The sequence below is a fragment of the Ambystoma mexicanum genome, chromosome 6q (genome assembly GCF_040938575.1).
Source record: "Ambystoma mexicanum isolate Mex_15411 chromosome 6q, UKY_AmexF1_1, whole genome shotgun sequence".
In the NCBI taxonomy this organism is placed as follows: domain Eukaryota; kingdom Metazoa; phylum Chordata; class Amphibia; order Caudata; family Ambystomatidae; genus Ambystoma; species Ambystoma mexicanum.
In genome coordinates, this window is record NC_090937.1 from 762,268,753 (window position 1) to 762,287,162 (window position 18,410).

The 18,410-nt window shown below is 45.9% G+C and overlaps 1 protein-coding gene across 6 annotated transcripts in view; it reads right to left on the bottom strand.

The window, feature by feature from the left end:
• TMEM154 (transmembrane protein 154) overlaps positions 1–18,410 on the bottom strand; it is a 412,939-nt gene that overhangs the window by 355,113 nt on the left and 39,416 nt on the right. For all 6 annotated transcript variants that reach the window (XR_011282263.1, XR_011282262.1, XM_069631286.1 and 3 more), the window contains exon 2: positions 4,320–4,652. Coding sequence is in view for 4 of the 6 variants with exons in the window: in XM_069631286.1 (XP_069487387.1) it covers positions 4,320–4,652 (333 nt within the window). In the remaining 2 variants the exon portion in view is untranslated. The remainder of the gene's footprint in view (positions 1–4,319; positions 4,653–18,410) is intronic.

An 18,410-nucleotide genomic window follows, 5' to 3' on the forward strand; every position in this document is an offset into this window, starting at 1 on the left:
TACTTGGTCTTAAAGAGGAACTGTAACATATGAGAAAGTCTTGGCAAGCATTCACCAGGCAGTTGAAAGCAAAAGAAGTGAAGTCCTGGCAAGCATAACCCAGGCAGTTGTGAGTGCAAGAGAAATCCTGGCAGGAGAGTATACCAGGAAGCTTCAAGCATATAAGAAGTCCTGGCAGGACAGTACTCCAGGCAATTGGAAGTGCATGAAGAGACCTGGCAGGGGAATATACCAGGCGAATTGCAAACCGATGAGAAAGAACAAGACAAGGCAGTGTTTGCTGAACAAAGAAAGAACTTTTGTTGAAGAAGAACTAAACAGCTTTATACCTAACAGGATTGTTGTAGGCCAAGGAAGACACAAAGAACTGTTAGTCCATGTTACACCTAGGGGTCTTCATTAGCCTTCTACCGGCAGGTGTTTACATCATTCAGCCCGTCGCTTGGTTGCTCTGATCTGGCAGTGTTGGCGGTTGCCTTGGAGACAGGTATTAGCTCTGTTCTCCATGGGACGGACTCGTATGTCAAGTCACGTGAGGCGTCAGCTGATCCTACCCGTAACGCGGGCCCGTAGACCCCGCTTTCCGCATCAGCTTTAAAACGCTGTTCCTGCGTTGACTAGCTGCTTCTATTTGCAGCGTTAACTTGCCACTTTTGAATTCCACGATATTTGATTCTATGATCTTTGACCGCGGCTACCCATATCCCGACTTGCTATTGCCTACCCCTGTTGTACCGTGTTGATGTCTGGCTAAAGACGACTTGGAACGTTACACGGACTTCTCCGGCTTACTTCGGTTTGCCGTTTTCCATCTGCAGCTTCCCAAAGTACTTCCAGATTCTGAAGAACTTCCCGCTTCTGAAGGACTTCCTGCTGCCTGGTGCTCATCCGCTGGGTATGCCTTCCAAAGTCTACATCAGAGGGCTGCCCTCTTCCTTGCACTTCATTCCAGGAGCCACACTCCGCATATGCTGCATACTACCCGGTAAGTCTAATCCCTTAAAAACTGCTTTACACTACGGAGGCTACGTTACATATCTCCAACCAAACTGAATGCAATCCGTAACCTGGTCTATATCAGTCTAGGGGCTCACATGCATTTCACACATACAACTCAGCTTGTTACAACTCATCAGTTCCAACTCAACGTCCATCAACAACCCTCAAGGGAACTCTAATTGCAAACCTTCCAGAAATACAGCATGTGCACTCACGAACGCTTTGCAGTACAGTGCACCAACCCGTGACTAGTGCGACCCTCGTGCCACCCGGGGAGTTTCCTATACTAACATTTCCCTTTTGATATTTTATCCATACCGTTGTTATTTCTGGACTTTCCTCATTGCTTGACTTCGTCTCGAGTTCTCTGTGGTAAGCTTGTTCCTTTTTCCTCTAAAACCACCATACCTGTAAGTTCTAGAATTAGGGGGGTTAATCAGGTCCTCTTGGTTTTCTTTAGGTCCCTAGTCACACGCCATATACGCCAACAGTTTAAGGTATTACAGAGTGCTTTTTGTGACTGTTTATTCTAGGTTACTGGGCCTTTGATACTAATCTGTTTTTTTACCTTTTACAGCATTGGTTGGCGGTGCGCGTGTTCCCCGCTCTTTTATGTGATCAACCCTTCTGTCTGTCTAAACTATAACAGCAGAGGGGTGTATCTTAAAGAAGAGTTCCCTCGACTTGAGGAGGCCAGGGTTCTGGGAGAACCCAGGCTTAGGAGTTGTAATCCAAGGAAGTTACCTCCCTGTTCTGCCTGGTTGCCTTGAAGCCATCTGGGCGCCGCCCCGGGCCTGTTCCGTGGTGAGTAACAGTCCAAGAGACATTGTTACACCATTGCAGAATCCAGGGCAAGGGAAGCCCCTTCTGGAACCAAGGTCTTTTCATCTTAGAAAACATTTACGTTGGAGTTGTGCTATTTTATTTAACAACACATTTTGCAAGCGTCAGGTTAAAGACATTTCCCCTTTCACCTAATTATTTTGTTTGTAGTGTGAGGGTCAGGATAGAGGTTTTGGACACAAGGATGGCTTTTGATTTCTGACATCCTGACACAGGCAGGTCCTTCATTTTTGGTTATAGATAGAGAAACGCCTCTTAGTGCAGGGACAGCGAGGCATTTTTTCAACCTAATTAATTTAATTCAAGTCTTTAACCAAAAACATGGCAACTTTGTGTCTGGCTTTCATTTCTGACTCCTAACACTAGGTCTATGTACTTTTGTAATATCTGTACAGATGAAGTTACTGGAACGAAGAATATCCTTAAAAGCCCTGTGGATTTGCCTGACCCTGGTACTGGGACGTTGTGGACACTAGGAGGAGTAAGGATTGACTAGTCAGCTGTCACTGCATGTGTGGACAATGCGCCAGGGTGGAGTTTCCAAAATAAAAAGGAAACTTTAAAAGGGTTGGTTGTCTTCTCCTTCAGCCCGCGACGAACCCGGGAGTTTCAAATTACGTGCAAGAAAGCATAACCAGGCTGAGTGGTAAACCAAGGCAAGCAGCCGTGGAGGTCCTGAGGAGGTCACGCAAGAAGCAATCTCCCTGCCCGTCCTGAGGAATCGAATCGTGTTGTGGCGCGATCACAGGGAGCTGGAAGGCAAAAAAGAATCGCAGACCTGAGCAGCCGACGAGAAGGGATGCCAGTGCTACTGTGAGGACGCCTGATCCCAGGAAGTACCAGAGAGCTACCCAACCTCAGTAGCAGGTACAGGGGTGATCAGGAGGCCCAGTAAGGGACACAGGGCAGGCGGCAAAAAGGCTCTGCTGCAGAGGAGTGCATCCTCGTCCCAGTGGCGTCACAAAAGCCACTGACCACAAGAGAGGGGTCTGGGACCCAGAACGAGAAGTGAGCAATCTCGCTCACATCAGTATTTGATGGGAAGACGAGCCAAGGGAGTCGAGCATAAGAAGGAGAGAAACAAGGGTTGAGGACCCCCAACGAGAAGCGGGGCATCTCCTTTGCATCCATACTTGGTGGGAGAGTGAGCCACGGGAGGGGAACATAAAAAGGAGAGAACCAGGGGTCTAGGACCCAAACCTGGAAGTGAGGTGTCTTTCCTAGCAGCCTTACTTGCCAGGAGAGGGAATCAAGTGGGCTGAATCGAACAGCAAGAAAAAACAGGGTCTGGGACCCAACATACGCACACAGCACGAATCATCTTCCTTGTTGCAGTACTTGGTAAAAGGAAAGTTACCAAGTGAACCCCAATCAAAGAAGAGAAGTTAGAACTTTGTGTTTGAAGCTGAAGTGAGAGAGAGGACTGTGCTGGCAGTTGAAAAGTTACAAAGAGAAGGGAGTCATTCTCTTGCTAACCGAAATCGGGGAAAAGGAGTAATTTTCCCTTATTGTGTTGTACTGGCAAGATACTAGGAGAAGGGAGGCACTCTCCTAGTAAACAAGATGGCCCAAATTCAAGATTCAAGATAACAGGAGAAGGGAATCATTCTCCTGGTAGGTAGTCAAGACCAGGGGAAGGGAGTATTTCCCCCTGATTGTGTGGAACTTTACCTGTTTACATTGTAACCTGCCAAAGGATGCTATTCCCTTTATCTGACAAGGAGAACTATTTTGAACTTTTGTGTGTTTTTCGCCCAGGAGAAGGGGGATACCGCCCCAGGCATTGTGAAACCTTGGAGAATAAGACACCTGGAGAGGGGAGACATTCTTCAGGAACCCAATAGTAAAGAAACTATGGGCAATAAGGAATATTGATGTTTCAGCCGAAACCTTACCTTGCGAACTTGAACTGAGAACTTAGCTGCTGTTAGCATTACAAATTGGAACTCTGTGTTGTGCCTGCAAAAGGAATTGAGATCTGGGGGAGTCATTCCCCCGGGCAAAGGTACCACACCACAGTCGAGAAGAAGGGAGTCATTCTTTTGAACCAAGAAGATCCACTCCTTTTTTAGTTTAGTATTTAGTGTAAGGGACAAAGCCAGGGTTTCTGTCACAGGGCGGTGGACTATTGGTTTGCACTGGCATTCTGACGCTGTGTTCTCTTTATTTTCTGGTATAATAAAAGTGTTTTCCAACAATCGTGCCACCTGTGTGTCAGTCTCCTCCTTCTGCACCCTTACACTGCCTAAACACAAGTGCAAACCAACAAGAAATGGTCTCCATTTAATCTCTGACACCTTCATGGATCAGGATTTTGGAATTCCAAATAAGAGTTCCTTCCTTATAGTATCAGGTTTCGAACAAAGCAATGAGATGCTAAATTGAGCTTTTTTATAGAGGAGTCCTTTTGGGAATGCACTCCACACTCAACATGGATTTTCAACTTGGTCTGAAAAATCAACCGAAGTATTACTTGCCTGGCTTAAATGTTTTCCGATGGCAGCACTTCACTACGACAATGATGAAAATGACCAATAGAACCAATGCCAGGGCAGGAATGCCAAACATCAAGATGGTATTAATGTCTGTATCAGTGTATTCTCTACTGCTATTCTGTGTTGTAGGCACTTCAAGACTGGGTGTACTCTCTGCAAATCCAGATGGAAAACCTTCAGAGTCCTTGATCCAGGGAGTGAGAAGAGCATAATCATCTGTTTGTCTGTTATCTGTGGAAATTCCTGGTGGGACTGTTTGAATGGGCAGAACATCGGCTTCAGATGACTCGTCATAATCCGAAGTGGACAGACTTCCTGTAAACAAATGGAATTAACTTAATTATTATATAATACATGGCAGCCTGCAATATCTGTATAAAAGCCTCGAAATAATGTTATTACAGGCTAGTTGTGGCATCACAACTGATCTGTAATAAGAAAACTGCATCACAACTGCTCTGTAATCAGTTCTCACGCTTCAGTTGTGACACCACAATGTTTCCTGGTGAGCCAGCAGAGAGAATTCCAGCTGTCACTGCACCACTTAAAGCCGTGAAAAGCGCTTTTCAAAGCCCTTGCTTGTAGAATGGTTTTCTCTGTCACTTTACGGCCATTAATTGACAAGAAACTTTGTGTAGTAGAATGTTTAATTTGTGCCCTGCTGGAGTCTAACACATGTAAGCAAAAATCTGCATGTCATTACTTATTTTAAAACACAAAATGAAAAAAACGTTCGATACATTTTATTAAACTGCTTGATCTATTTTTCTGCAATATATTAAAAGCTGCATTTTTGCTTTTTCAATTCCAAACACATTCTATATTGATTATATGGATCAGCAAATGGAAGATCTCTTACATTGTAGTATGCAAGAGACCAGGTATGAAAGTGAATGGCATAGTGTGGCCATGGATAATAAGGAATACAAATACCCCCAATATACATGAAACGGATACTGGCGGTCACTATGGAGTTCCATAACCTTATAGGTTGTTAACATTACTTAGGGGAGTGGTGCGGCACTTGTGGGGCCCAGAACCCCACATCTGTTTCAGTGCCTTCAAGATGAGCAACATCATCATACAAGTTACAACAAAGCCTGAACCTATGTGATCAACAATGACCGGGCGTACAGGGGATACAGGTAATATTCAGGCTTAATCTTTATTGTGGACATGGACAGGCACAGCCTTCCTTATAGATAACTTCCAGCCTCCCAGAAATGCATGATGGAAGCCAGGCTAATGCTTTGCTGGGCCCTACCACTGCTCTCTGCTTCCTGGGCTACCCCTACACCAGGCCCATCCTGAAGCAAACTGTGCCATTACAGAAACAGCATCCAGTTTCGGGCCCATGCACAAACAACCTTGCTGTGTATATGCAGCTTGTAGCTTAAGGTGCACAGTGGGGGAATTGCATTCTGTGTCACAACTCTTCCATGGTTTGCTCAAGGCCACCGGGATTTTGAGAAGGAATAGGATTCCATGGGAAGAAGGTTGGGCCGCATTTGCTTTAAATCAATGACGGACTTAAAGGGTTTCTCCTATGACCCACCTTCTTCTCTGCTCAAGCAACCAGGAGGAGACAAATTCACAGATCTCTCTTTGAATCAAATTCCAATTGGTCTCGGTGCATATACTGCAAATGTATTGCAAAGGTACATGAAGTGAGACAAAGCATGTTGCCGCATTTGCAAGTGGAATACAGTATGAAAATAAATGACAGATCAATCCTTCAACAATGCAATTGCACCAGCACATCTATTACACATCCTAATGCAAAAACCTCTTTCATTCCGAAATGCACTTGAAGCACCCAACGTGGCAAATCGTGGTCAAATCCACCATGTGCACTTTCAGAGCAATTGCCATAATTACACACTGGGTATTCCAAGCACATATAACCCCTATATCATCTGGGGGTGCCAGTATGCCGATGATCAAGATGGACACTTTTTGAGAAAGCTGCAATATTGTCTCTGGAGGATAGCTCAGGGGCAACGCTTGCCTTGGAATTAAGAGGACGCGGTGCAACGCAGGTTCGATCCCCGGGTCTGCTGCTTAGAAACCTCTGGGTATTAAGCGTATTATAGATAAACAATTACAATTCCCCCAATGTTCCTGTTATCCTGCATGGCTGCAGTCCCCCTCTGAGAATAGACGCTGTTAGGAGGGGAGAGGCATTCACATCAAGCATGTATGAGCCATGTTTCAGCCCCAGAAATCGACTCTTCAAACCCAATAGTTGGCTGACTACTTCTGCAACCCACTCTGCCCCTGGGATGGCGGTTGCGGATCCCCTCCAGTGACAGGATCTGATGGTGAGTTTTCAACAGTATCCCTGAACAAGCTAAGCAGAACTCTAATGCTCCTTCAAGACTGGATTGCGGGGGTATACAGGCAATATATCTAAAATATTGAAGGGACTGACCTCTGGAGGCTTCGGCCCCTGTGAGCTAGGAAGTGATGGGTGTTTCAGTGGTCTGGGGTAGGTGAGACAGGGCAATCACTGGGAACGGTGCTCTGCAAAGTGCCTCGGGAGAAGTCGCTGTTGGATGTTCCTGGTCCCTGTGTTGTTCTGGGAAATGAGCCTGGGTTAGAGTATAGGACATCCCTGGCTGTCCTGCCTGGCACTGCCTTCGGGGCCAATGCACAAGGACAGGACCTCATGGAACATGGCACAAGAACGACCCCAGGGTTTGCAGTGTCTTAAGGGTCATATTGCGAAGACTGGGAGAATTTCCTCGGCAGGTGAGGAGGAAGTATTACCTCACTGCAGGTTATCAGAACCGGTCAGACTGCTCGTTGGCCTCATGCATGGGTTCTGGCTCTGCAGAAGCAATATAGATTCATCTGGGGGAAAGGAACATTTGCTCCTTTGGACCATTCTAAATGAACAAGCGCAAGATCATTGGATACTATTTGAATGAACCTCTCACTGCTTTCTGCTTGCATATGTATGCCCGCCAGGCAACCACAGAGAGGCTACATCTTCCAAGACATATAATTGAGAACTGTATATATTAGAAACATCCATACATTATAAAGGGAAAACAAAGCACAGCCTTGGCAGCACTGGTGGAAGAAGACGCAAGGATCTGAACAATTGTTCACAAACTCCAAACACGATCACAGCAACCTCAGCCAAATTGTGGAGCAAACAAAGAAGTTCAAATGATGTTCACTAAATTCAAGTCAGGGGTTGCGCCTATGGGGTCCAAACTGGACAACCTAACATGCAGTGGCAGATGGTGAATTTCTAAAGTGCAAATGTTTTACCTGAACTGGCCAAACGTGCTCAAGGAGCAACCTCGATCCAACTGTTTAGTCCTTCAGGGAGTGCTCCCCCCACCACATATTGCCAAAATTGTGCCTTTCACAGCACACATTTCAGAAAATGTGGGTGAGAAGCCATCACATGTACATTCAGTTCTGTAAAGAATAATTCATGAAATACTCATAGATGCCAGGGCATCAAAAGTATACATAAGAATTTCACAACATATTATCATGCTGGCTGTGCCAAACAAAATTCAAGTCATGTCTCAAGAATATATGCCAGTACTGTCAGCATAAAACACATGATGTTCATGCTTGAACAAAAAAATATATTAAGACCTGAATCAACAATAAATTGCCAGTATTGCCTCTGTGAAAAACATTATCATGTTGCTTGTGACTGAGCAAATCATGAGGCTTGAATCAACGCTATATGCCAACATTGCCATTGTAAAAATAAATGTTCATACTGCTAGTCCCCAAAGAAAATGGGATTGGTAGAAACACAGGATCCTAATTTTATAGGGTTTTAATGCTGATGTGTTCCATCTCTCTCCTTTGTTTTCCTCCACCCCCATTCAAGGTGGAGTGCAAATGTCTGTTTCACTCCTGTTGGAAGTGGGAGAGGGAGTGTTGGACAGTTTAGCATCTTGAGCATCTTACCCATGTTGGATATTGAGGCTTTCTCTTACAAAAATCAAAACACAAATATCAGAAGTGAAGTTCACTGCTTGAATAAGGAGAAGGGGTGGACGATTGCCTGTCACGGTAGGTAGAACAAAAAAAGGGACGGTGAAAAGGCATAAACACTATCAGGATGGGTCAACATTACTGTGCATCCTCAGTTCTAGATGAACCTTCGGTCCTGAGTTCAAAAGTCCAGGCCTTAGTCATGAAACAATGCCCTTAGGAAATCTCTCTCAGAACTGTGCCCAACAAAGTCACTCATAGTTTCATGGAGTTAAGTATTCCCCGTGCACATCCTTCCTTAGTGGAGCCCAGTCTCCTGGTACCCTGGGAATCACTTGCTAGCAGTGTATTTGTTACATCACCTCCTAGGATTGTAAGATGGATCCCCGGCGATGGTTAGACCCATTAAGTACTCAGGGATCTGAGGGTCTCCGCAGTGGGCAGGTGTGTAGTTCCCCCCTCTTTTCCAAGGGGTCTTGTCTGCTTGGTGCCCTACTTTGGGCAATGCAGGTAGGTATCCCACCCATACTTGGATACATCTGATAGAAGTCCCCCCACCCTCCTACCTGAGTACCCGGTATGTGGTTCTTTGGGACATGCAGAGAGCCTGCCCACTGCCACACTGGTCTTAGCCCCCAACCCTGTGTCTCTAATCTCACTCTCCATAGACTTGGGTATATAATGTCCCACTCCGTGTGCTAATTTTAGAGGATATAGCACTGCTGATTTAGGGAATATAGTGCCCCCGACTCCATTCACCACCTTTTCTATCAGTCTTGAGGGATGTTTTAACCCACTCTGCTCTGCCTGCGGCTTCACTGTGTGCTGGTGGTACCAGCAGCTTCAAAATGGTCGCGAAAATCCCATGCGCGCCAAAACCTAAGGAAATTGCCTTCTACCAAGCACAAAAAGATGGCTGCCAAATCTACCATGCATGTTGTCCGTGATGGAATGGAGACCGCACTTCTGAAACATGTCATTGGGCTGCCCAACATGTAAAAATGGAGCACAGATGAAAAGCAGTGCTTGCTGAAAGAAATCCGAAATCTTGCAGTTAAATATTTTCTTGGTTGCTAAAAATACAGAATGCTGGTCCCAAACACCCACAAACATCCAATTTTCTTGTTGGGTGTCACATTTTACTGAAGTCAAGAAAGCATTGTGGAATTGCAAGATCCTGGAAAGCTGAATTGGTCACAAAAACATCCACATCCAGTTTGCCTGCTGGCGAAAGCTGTCAAAATCTGGGCGCCGTACCAGCGGCCGCCTGTGACTGTTTCAAAAGCCTTCATTTAAACTGTAAATTTGTACCATTAAGATCTAATGTCTTAAATCTAAGAGACCTGTTATCAAGAGCAAACTAGGTTGTAACTATTTAAACTTCAAGGTTTAGAGCCTGGAATCAGTGCTCTAGATGTTGTTTTAAAATTAAAAAGTTTATTTTCAACAAAGAAAAATGTAACAAAACTGCATTTTAAAGTAAGCCTGATTCAAGCCAAAACTACAAAACAACTTCCCCCACTGGGCAAGGCACCTCCCTTCTGCTCTCTGGGCCAGGAACTCACATCCAGGTGTTGATTAAGAGGGGAGGGGCACTGGGGCTGCTCTGGGAAGAGCACAATGGGCTTCCTCCCAGGCATGGAGATGCTAATCAGGAAGGAGTGTGAAGGGCCTCTGCCAGAAGGAAGTAGGCAGAGATTGCTGCTGAAGTTCCAAGAAGGAAAAGGAGGCGGGGACAGACAATTTTGTTGATTCACAAATGGACAAAAAGCAGATTTCTAATAAGACTGATAATTTATTGTGGACAATTGGAAAAAAATATATAAACCCCGGACTTCTGAACCTATATTTTTGCAGCACATTTTAAGAGGAGCCAGAACTCTATACTATGCTCTGGGACGGAACTGTAGAAATTGTGGTTTTATACCAAATGTATTGATGTCAGAAGCATGAAACCTCACACACTTACGCCCATATGCAATGCGCACATGTGTACAAATTTTGGACAAACTAGAGATTGTGTCCCGGACAAAAAGTGCGAAATTCTGTCAAATCCAGACCCAAGATCCTACAGAGACGGGGCTTGGAAGAATACTTCCTCCACAAAATATGTGATCTAGATATGCTATTGTTATAAAGTTTGTAAAATTGTAAATATGTATTATATGAAAAGTAGATTTCATGTTCAAAAGCCAAGGAGAGGATTCCATGGCTCATAAAATCACAGCATCATGGTGACACACTGTTTTCTCCTTCAATCAAGGGAGAGGAAAGATTCTAGCCTATAACCAACGTAGGGGGTGCGCCTAGGATAATTCAGCATACACACCCCTTTATCAAATGTATAAATAGAGACAGCTGAGGATTGCTGGCGGAGCACTTTGCAAGAGTCCATACTCCAGAAACTTGGCAAGCAGAAAGGTCCATTTCCATAGCTGAACCATTCTCAGCTAGACCTTAAAATTCCAGAAACCAGAATTTACCCCAGACATCTAAGGGGAACCAAAGAACAGCCTGGCTGTGCTGTACTGCTTTCCTGCTAAGAATCATTGCCAGAATCCAAAGACCCAGCCCAGTAGAGCCGTGCTGTGACCAGATAGCTGTGAACCAGAGCCATTGCAGATCCAGTCCAGTCCTACCGTGCCGTGACCAGAGCACCCAGCTGATTGCAGACCAGAGCACCTTGCTGTCCAGTCCGGTGTGCCAGGCAGAATTCCTGTTCAGAAATCTTGACTGACCTGAATCCCTGACGGTTCTGTCTAAACCCATAGTGAGTATCCTTAGTATAGGACTGTCACTAGCCTATGTATTGTCCATAGTCATCCCTATCCAAACCCATCCTCTATGATATCCAGAACTGCATTGTTAGAATAATTTTTGAACTGCCTGAACTCTCTATCTCATCCCTATTATCTTCTGTACTAGTAGTGTTAAACCAATCTTTGCGCTGATATATATTTCATCTGAAGAAGGCGAGCGTCTCAGCAGGCAAAAACCATCCAGAGACACCCTGGGCTGGTGGCTGTGCTGTCGTGTAGTTTGTTTCTTCATAGTCCATCCCTAGTGTAAGAAATCCTGTTTGTCTTTTTAAAAGTGCATCTTTTATAATTTGACTCTATCTAAAAAAAATGACCTCCACGAAAACGTTCATAACTTCTTCCATTTTCATGCTAGAAACTTTAAATTTTAAGTGTCTGCTTGTAGCTAACATCCTAAGCTTTCCAGAGAACCCAAAACCTCATCCCAAATCCTTATAGTATTCCCACAATTGCGATTACCGTGCACGGAAAAGTTTGCCGCAAATTTTTCGTTTTGGCAAAATCTATAACATGTAAAATAGCTTTTCATTGCACCCGACCACAAAATTAAGATTTCCCATTGCTTATTGCTCTGAAATCATTGCTAGTGTTTGTCTGCAACCAGATAAAGCGGCTCCCATTAGTATTTCAACAATTTCTGTGATTTAGCCCATTTTTAGTGTTTTTACCCATTCCATTCAAAGCCAACTTTAAAACCATTTTGACAGTTTGCCAATCAGTTCTGTTTCTCTCTTGTGTTTGCTGGAGGGAAATTGGGATTGAGATATTTGCTTTAATTCTCCACTCCTGAAACCTGTTTTCTCTCCTCCTATATCTCTACATTGCATATTGGGGGGTTGAGAGGTGCGCAGGGGGAAAGAGTAACCACATTGCTTTTTGATTTGAATATACACCCAAAAGTATCATTTCTGTGCTGCATGGTTTTCGCTCATTGTTACTCCGTATGATTAAAGAGATTATTTAGTGTGACATTACCCCATTGGTGATTACTGTATGCCCATTAAGAATAGTGTGATGATATTGTGAATATATATATATAAATATATATTTTAACTTTGCAAACCAGCCTTCTTCCTGGATCAGTGTGACCGGGGGGGGGGTTCAAAGAGAGGGGCGTGATATAAATGGTGCATCATTCAGAATAAAAGAACTTATAGACACAAATAAATAATTAAGGGTTTCAGTTGTGCATCCCACGCTAGGCATTGACTTAGGTGAAGTGCCGGATTGAAATCACTTGCAGTCTCTGACTGCTCCTGCCAGCTTCATTGGTAGCCATGTTTTCCACGGGTCTCTTGTTCTCACCGAGGTTCCAGCCTGACCACATTCTTACCGTGGTTCCCTCCAAGTAGCCATCTCCTGCTCACTGACCTTGCTCCCAAGTGACACTCCTAGCCTAGCCCTCACAGATCTGGTCATCTTCCTCCTGCTTTTCCTCTCCCTTCTCCACCTCCAACCTTCCCTCTTTCTCCTGCTTGTTCTATCTTCCTCTCTCTCCCCTGCTTCCTCCAATCTCTATCCAGCTCTGATCTCACTCTGTAACCTCAGCTCTTAGGAACAGCGCCCACTCTACAATGACAATAGAAGAGTACTGGCACCTTTTATATAGGTCATAATAAGGTGATTTTGGCAATATGTTCTGTTTTGCTGGCCTGTTCATTCCTGGGTCTCCTCATCTTTGATTAACCTTGGGCCTCGGGACCTGCCTCCTTTTCTAGGAAGGCCCAGGCCGCTCCATAACACCAGTTGAAAGCAGTTGTTGGAAGTTGGAGCCTGGCCCCTCTAAGGGTCAGCCATGTTGGAAACAGGCAGGGGTAGAATGGCGATGTCTGGTGCTGACATTTTGCTGGCCTTGTTCATTTTAAATTCTATCTCCTCTCTCTCTCTCTCTCTCTCTTTGGTCCTCCATATTGAGTGGAAAGCTGGGGTTCCCACACTAAGGGCCTCATCACGAGTTGGCCAGTAGCCCTTAAATGCAGCAGTAGCGGTATTACCACCTGAAGTACCGCTCCGCCAGATCACGACCCTGCAAAATTAGCGCAGTGCTCAAAAGAGACCTGCGTTAATACAGCCAGCAGCGGTATTACAGCCAACTTTATTACAGCCGGCTGTAATACCGCAGTCAATACAGTGCATTATCACAGACGATCGCAACCCCATTTCCAGCTTTATTCCCACCCAAAAACTGGCGATAATACAGCTGGAATTATCCCCAGCCTCCAGCTGGAGGTAAATGAACCCAGGTGCCAAGGATAAAGCCACAGGTGCATACTATGCACACCAGAGGGCTGCCAAAGACCCACCTAAGCCCCAAGCAAACTTTCCAACGCCATGCTGCCATTCTCTGCTGGAAGCTTTGACATGCAGTTCAACCTGCTGCGCCTGGAGCTACAGGTGCTGGACAACCAGGGCAGGGCACAGGGAGCACAGGGGGTGGAATGAGGATGAGGAGGATGAGAAGGAGACCAATCCCAGCACTAGTACACCCATCCCCAGGGTCAGGCTATCACCCTGGGCTCTCAGTGATACCCAGATGGTAACAGAGCACTGGCTGGATCGGGCGACCATCACTGAGCTGCTGGCCAAATTTACATTGGGAGCAGAATTGACATCGGCACAGCAGTCCTCACACTAGTGAAGCTGGTGGCAGTCCTGCAGTTCCTGTGGACAGGCATTATGAGGACAGGCACCTTCCAGCACACTGTGGCCATGATGCACAGCCCAATCAACATTCATTGCAATCCTGGGGCAGGTGTTGGATTCCCTGCTACGCCATGTCAACCTGCACATGGCATTGCCCACCACCCAGACCCAGATAAATGACTTCAAGGCACGCTTCTATGCCATCGCACAAGTGCCCAACATCATTGCAGCCATTGACTGCACCCATGTTGCACTGGTTGCGCCCCAGGCCCATGAGGCAATCTTTCGGAACCCCAAGCACTATCACTCTTTGAATGTGCAGATGCCCTGTGGGCCTGACATAAACATCAGCCAATGCTGTGCCCGCTACCTTGGATACACCCACGACTCCATGGTGCTATGCAACAGCACACTGCCGGCCTACATGGAAAGGCACAGGGGACAACAGACATGGATAGTGGGTGAGTACAAACCCTGATATAAATGCATGTTTAGGCACGAGTAAAAAAACGGGGGTTATCGCCACAGGAAGCATTGCATGGCAATAGGAGGCACCGTCAGCACCTTTGCAGCACCTGCACCATTATCGGGAGGCATCCAAGGGCGCATGCACACGGCCACCACACCTGGATACACACATGGTGATGGAAACACATCGCTGCAAACACAACACATCAGACCACAATGACCATAATGCACCTGTTCTGTGCTGCAGTGCAGATCCACACCCTATCACCCAACAGCAAGTCCACCCAGTGCTCCATATAGGAATCTGAAATGAGAGGATACCACTCCCTATTCCCTAAAGTACTGTGTGAAATGAATACGGAGGAGTAAACATGTACATCAACATCACAGAGAGAGTATACCCATTTTTTTATTTATGTATTTTTACATTTGTAAAGCACCCAAAACCTGACGCACCAGGGTTGCTGTTGCGAAACCAGTTACATGATACATAAACTTAAAGTGGCAGTGTATAACATGCTATGGACATACCAATAAAAAACATCAGTGCAGGTTAAGTAGGCACGTTTTTATGGCATGTGCAGGCAAGTGCATTAAAACACCTATCAACTGTTAAACGAAATAGTTGGTGTAATGAACATATACCATCATCCAGTGATACAGGCACATCAAAAGACACATGCCCACTTCCCCATATCAGGCAGTTATAACAGTAGCCCCATCCTGTGGGACTCCATACACCACTGGCCCAACCATATCCAAGGAGCGGTGCAGGTTTAACCCGGGGCACATGGCTCCCGGTGTCCCTTGCACGATAATGTAAGGGAATATTCCTACACCCTTTTATAAGTCCAACATGTGAGTACATGCCTATTCATGATGAGTAAAAGTGGTCCATGCACCCCCTTACCTGTAGTGCTGTGTCCACCTGTGCCACAACAGCCACCCCATATGCAGTCAACCGTCAGCCGCCACAGGACAGCCACCTCAACAACACAGGGTGCATGTACAGGACAAATAATGCATGACATGAAATAGGAAGGACGGACACCCATCACACATTGCATGGCCCTATTGCTCACAAGAATGCCCACAGTGCATAATGGCAGAATATTCTGAATCTGCAGACTCATGCATGTTACAAATGCCTGATTTTGTCATCCCATCCCATGCAGGTGACTGAGAATACCCGCAGCTCACCTCGCTGATGAACTCTGTGCGTGACCCTAGAACATCACATGACCACGCATTCAACCATGCCCACAGCCGGACACGCACCTGCATCAAACATGCTTTTGGACTTTTGAAAGCAAGATTCAGGTGCCTGGATCACAATGGAGGGGCCCTCATGTATGCCTCAGACAAAGTTGGCAAAATCGTCCTGGCAGGTGCAATGCCGCACAACCTTTGCCTCAGGCAGAATGTTCCCCTACCCCCTGACGCAGACAGGCAACCCCCAGGGTCTGATGATGACAATGACCATGTGGCCAGAGCCATGGCTGATGCATACAGGGATGGAGTTTGTTTGTTTGTTTGTTTTATTCGTATTTATATAGAGCACAACAGCCCGAGGACATCGTGGCACTTGTTACAGTACAAAGCTTAGTTACTTAGTTACATGGTCATTAGCAATATATATACAGGTTGCAATATTGAGGGAGGGGAGGCTGGCCGATAGGCACTGATCGATAATTTTATTTAGCACAGTGACTGGACCAGAACACAACTTGCACATTTTGAATAAAGAGCACTCGTACACAATTATGACTGTCCTTGCAGTTTGTCGGATTTCAACTGGCTTTAATGTATGTGGAACTAACCCCATCCCCCCTCGCCCAACCCAACACCAATTCCCCTGCACACAGTCCCCCCTCACTCCACCCAACACCAACTCCCCTGCACACAGTCCCCCCTGTCCCCACCCAACACCAGCTCCCCTGCACACAGTCCCCCCTACCCCACCCAACCATGTGTCCATGTGATGGCCCCTCAGGCTGACAGTGTGAAACCTGATAGTATGGAGAAGCCTGGTTTGTTATCATTACAGATCATTACCCATTGTTAGAGAATCATTACCCATTCAGGGATCCAGTTATCCATCATACGTACTGATTAGTAGTGACATGAAGTAGTGACATCATTAGACTATCCACATTATTTTGCCACATATATGTATGCATTCGCAATCTGCTTATAGAACGAGGCCTGTTATATTTGAAGTGCCATGTAGAGACACATGTTATATTTGTAGAGACATGTAGACACATGTAGAGATATGTTGTTATGTATTATGTATGCATTATAGAGAGACATGTATGAGTGTGCACTTACAATATGCATTGAGGGATTATAGATAGCGCTTGGGTTTGCGAGAGAAAGAGTAAAGGCTAGACAGAGATGTAGCTGGCTCCTAAGCCATCCTGAATGAGACACAGAAGCGCAGCGGAGTGCGGAAAGTTGTTATGAGTTACAGTGTACAAAGTATGCGTAAGCAGTTGCTTGGCAGACAGATAACACAACTTTTGGTCCAAGTGGAGAAGGCAAGGGAGGCCTTATCAGCCTGGGCTGGTGCTTCGCAGACAGAGAGAAGGTGGGGCAGGCAGCACAATGGAGAAGGAGAGCTTTTGCACTGAGAGATATGCGAGGAGAGAGGGATTTGAATGGAGAAATATGAGGAGATGGTAAGATGGTGTACCGCAGGCAGACAGAAGAAGGCCATGGTATAGATATGTGGAAAATGTCATGATGACCAGAACACACAGTGATTAAAAAGTACAAGACATGCATCACAGACATTTAGGCACTGATCACATTTAGAAATGCTGACAGACAGAAAGAGAGGTATTTTAGCTTAGAGAGACGAGTGTAACCATAGAGATTTATGTACATCATTGAATAGTATAACCAGAGGTGAGTAGATTGGAGTTTTAAGATGTAGATGGAGATGACTTGGAGAGAGCCGTTTGGTTGGCATGAGATCACAAGGCGAATGAAAGAAAGTTGCCATTGAGGGAGAAGTGTTTTTGGTGCAGCAGAATCCGATAGCTTTGGGAGTTCGGAAGCTTGGGGAAGCATTCTGATGAGAGCAGAGTTCGAGAGCTTGGCAGAGGCATTGAGGCAGTTCGAGTGACCAGACTGGCAGAGTGAGCTGGAGAGGGGAGTATTGATGAATAAGACGCGTGCATGGGGAATTAGAACAGACACTTGCACAGAGCTTTGGCTGACATGATAGATGGGGTAATCAGACAGGGTTTGTCTTAGAGAGAGAGAGTGAAGTATGGTGTAGAATGGAGTTGTTATTATATTTCTTGCATTAGAAGCCTGTCAGGCTTAAAGTTATTGCATTGCATGGTAGATTTGCACCAAAAGCATAAAAGGTGCAAATTCGAGATTTGCATTATAGTAGTGTTTGCATTATGCATTGCTATGTATGAATAGAAGTATTTCTATTGTTGAATCGATTCATGTGTTTTTTTGTGTCTTATGTGAGTGTGTCCATTGGAGTAATTTAGGAGTAGCCTAAATTACCCAGGAGGAGAGAGTAGCCCCTCTCTCCTCCTGGGTGGTTGATACTGGGGCCGCTTCAACGGCCTCCTCCTGGTTGTCCCTGGACAGTTGAGCCGTTGGTGTTGGCATGGCCCTGGAGGGTTTGGCCCCTGGTGGTGGCATGGCACTGCTGCGGTTTGGAGTGGTGGGGTGGGTTTTCCGCCTTGTTGTGCCCTGTAGGCCCCTACATGGGGTCCTGTGGAGGCGTGGGTGGACGCTTGATGGGATGGCTCCGCTATCTCATCCTCCCAGGGCATCTCAGGTGATGCCTGCGTGCCTGTAGGGGACATAGGAGATGGCATTAGGTCACATTCGCTCACGTGTTTTGGCATGCTTAGCAGTACTTACAGGTGGAGGGGGGTTGCACTGTGTAGTTCGACTCATGCACGGACCTGCCTGCTTGCATTTTGCAGTGGGTTGCTACATATGGGGCATGGTGCGGAAGGGGGGATGCACTTGGGAATGTGGCTTACCGGTGGTGGCATGGCAGGGGTTGATTGTTGGCATAAGCCTTTATTGTCTGACAAGCATCTGGTTTACACGGCCAGCTGGCAATGGTGTACTGCTGTGTCCACGCCATGGCTGTGTGTTGCATAGCACTCAGATCTGTCCCTTGGATGCCCTCCCC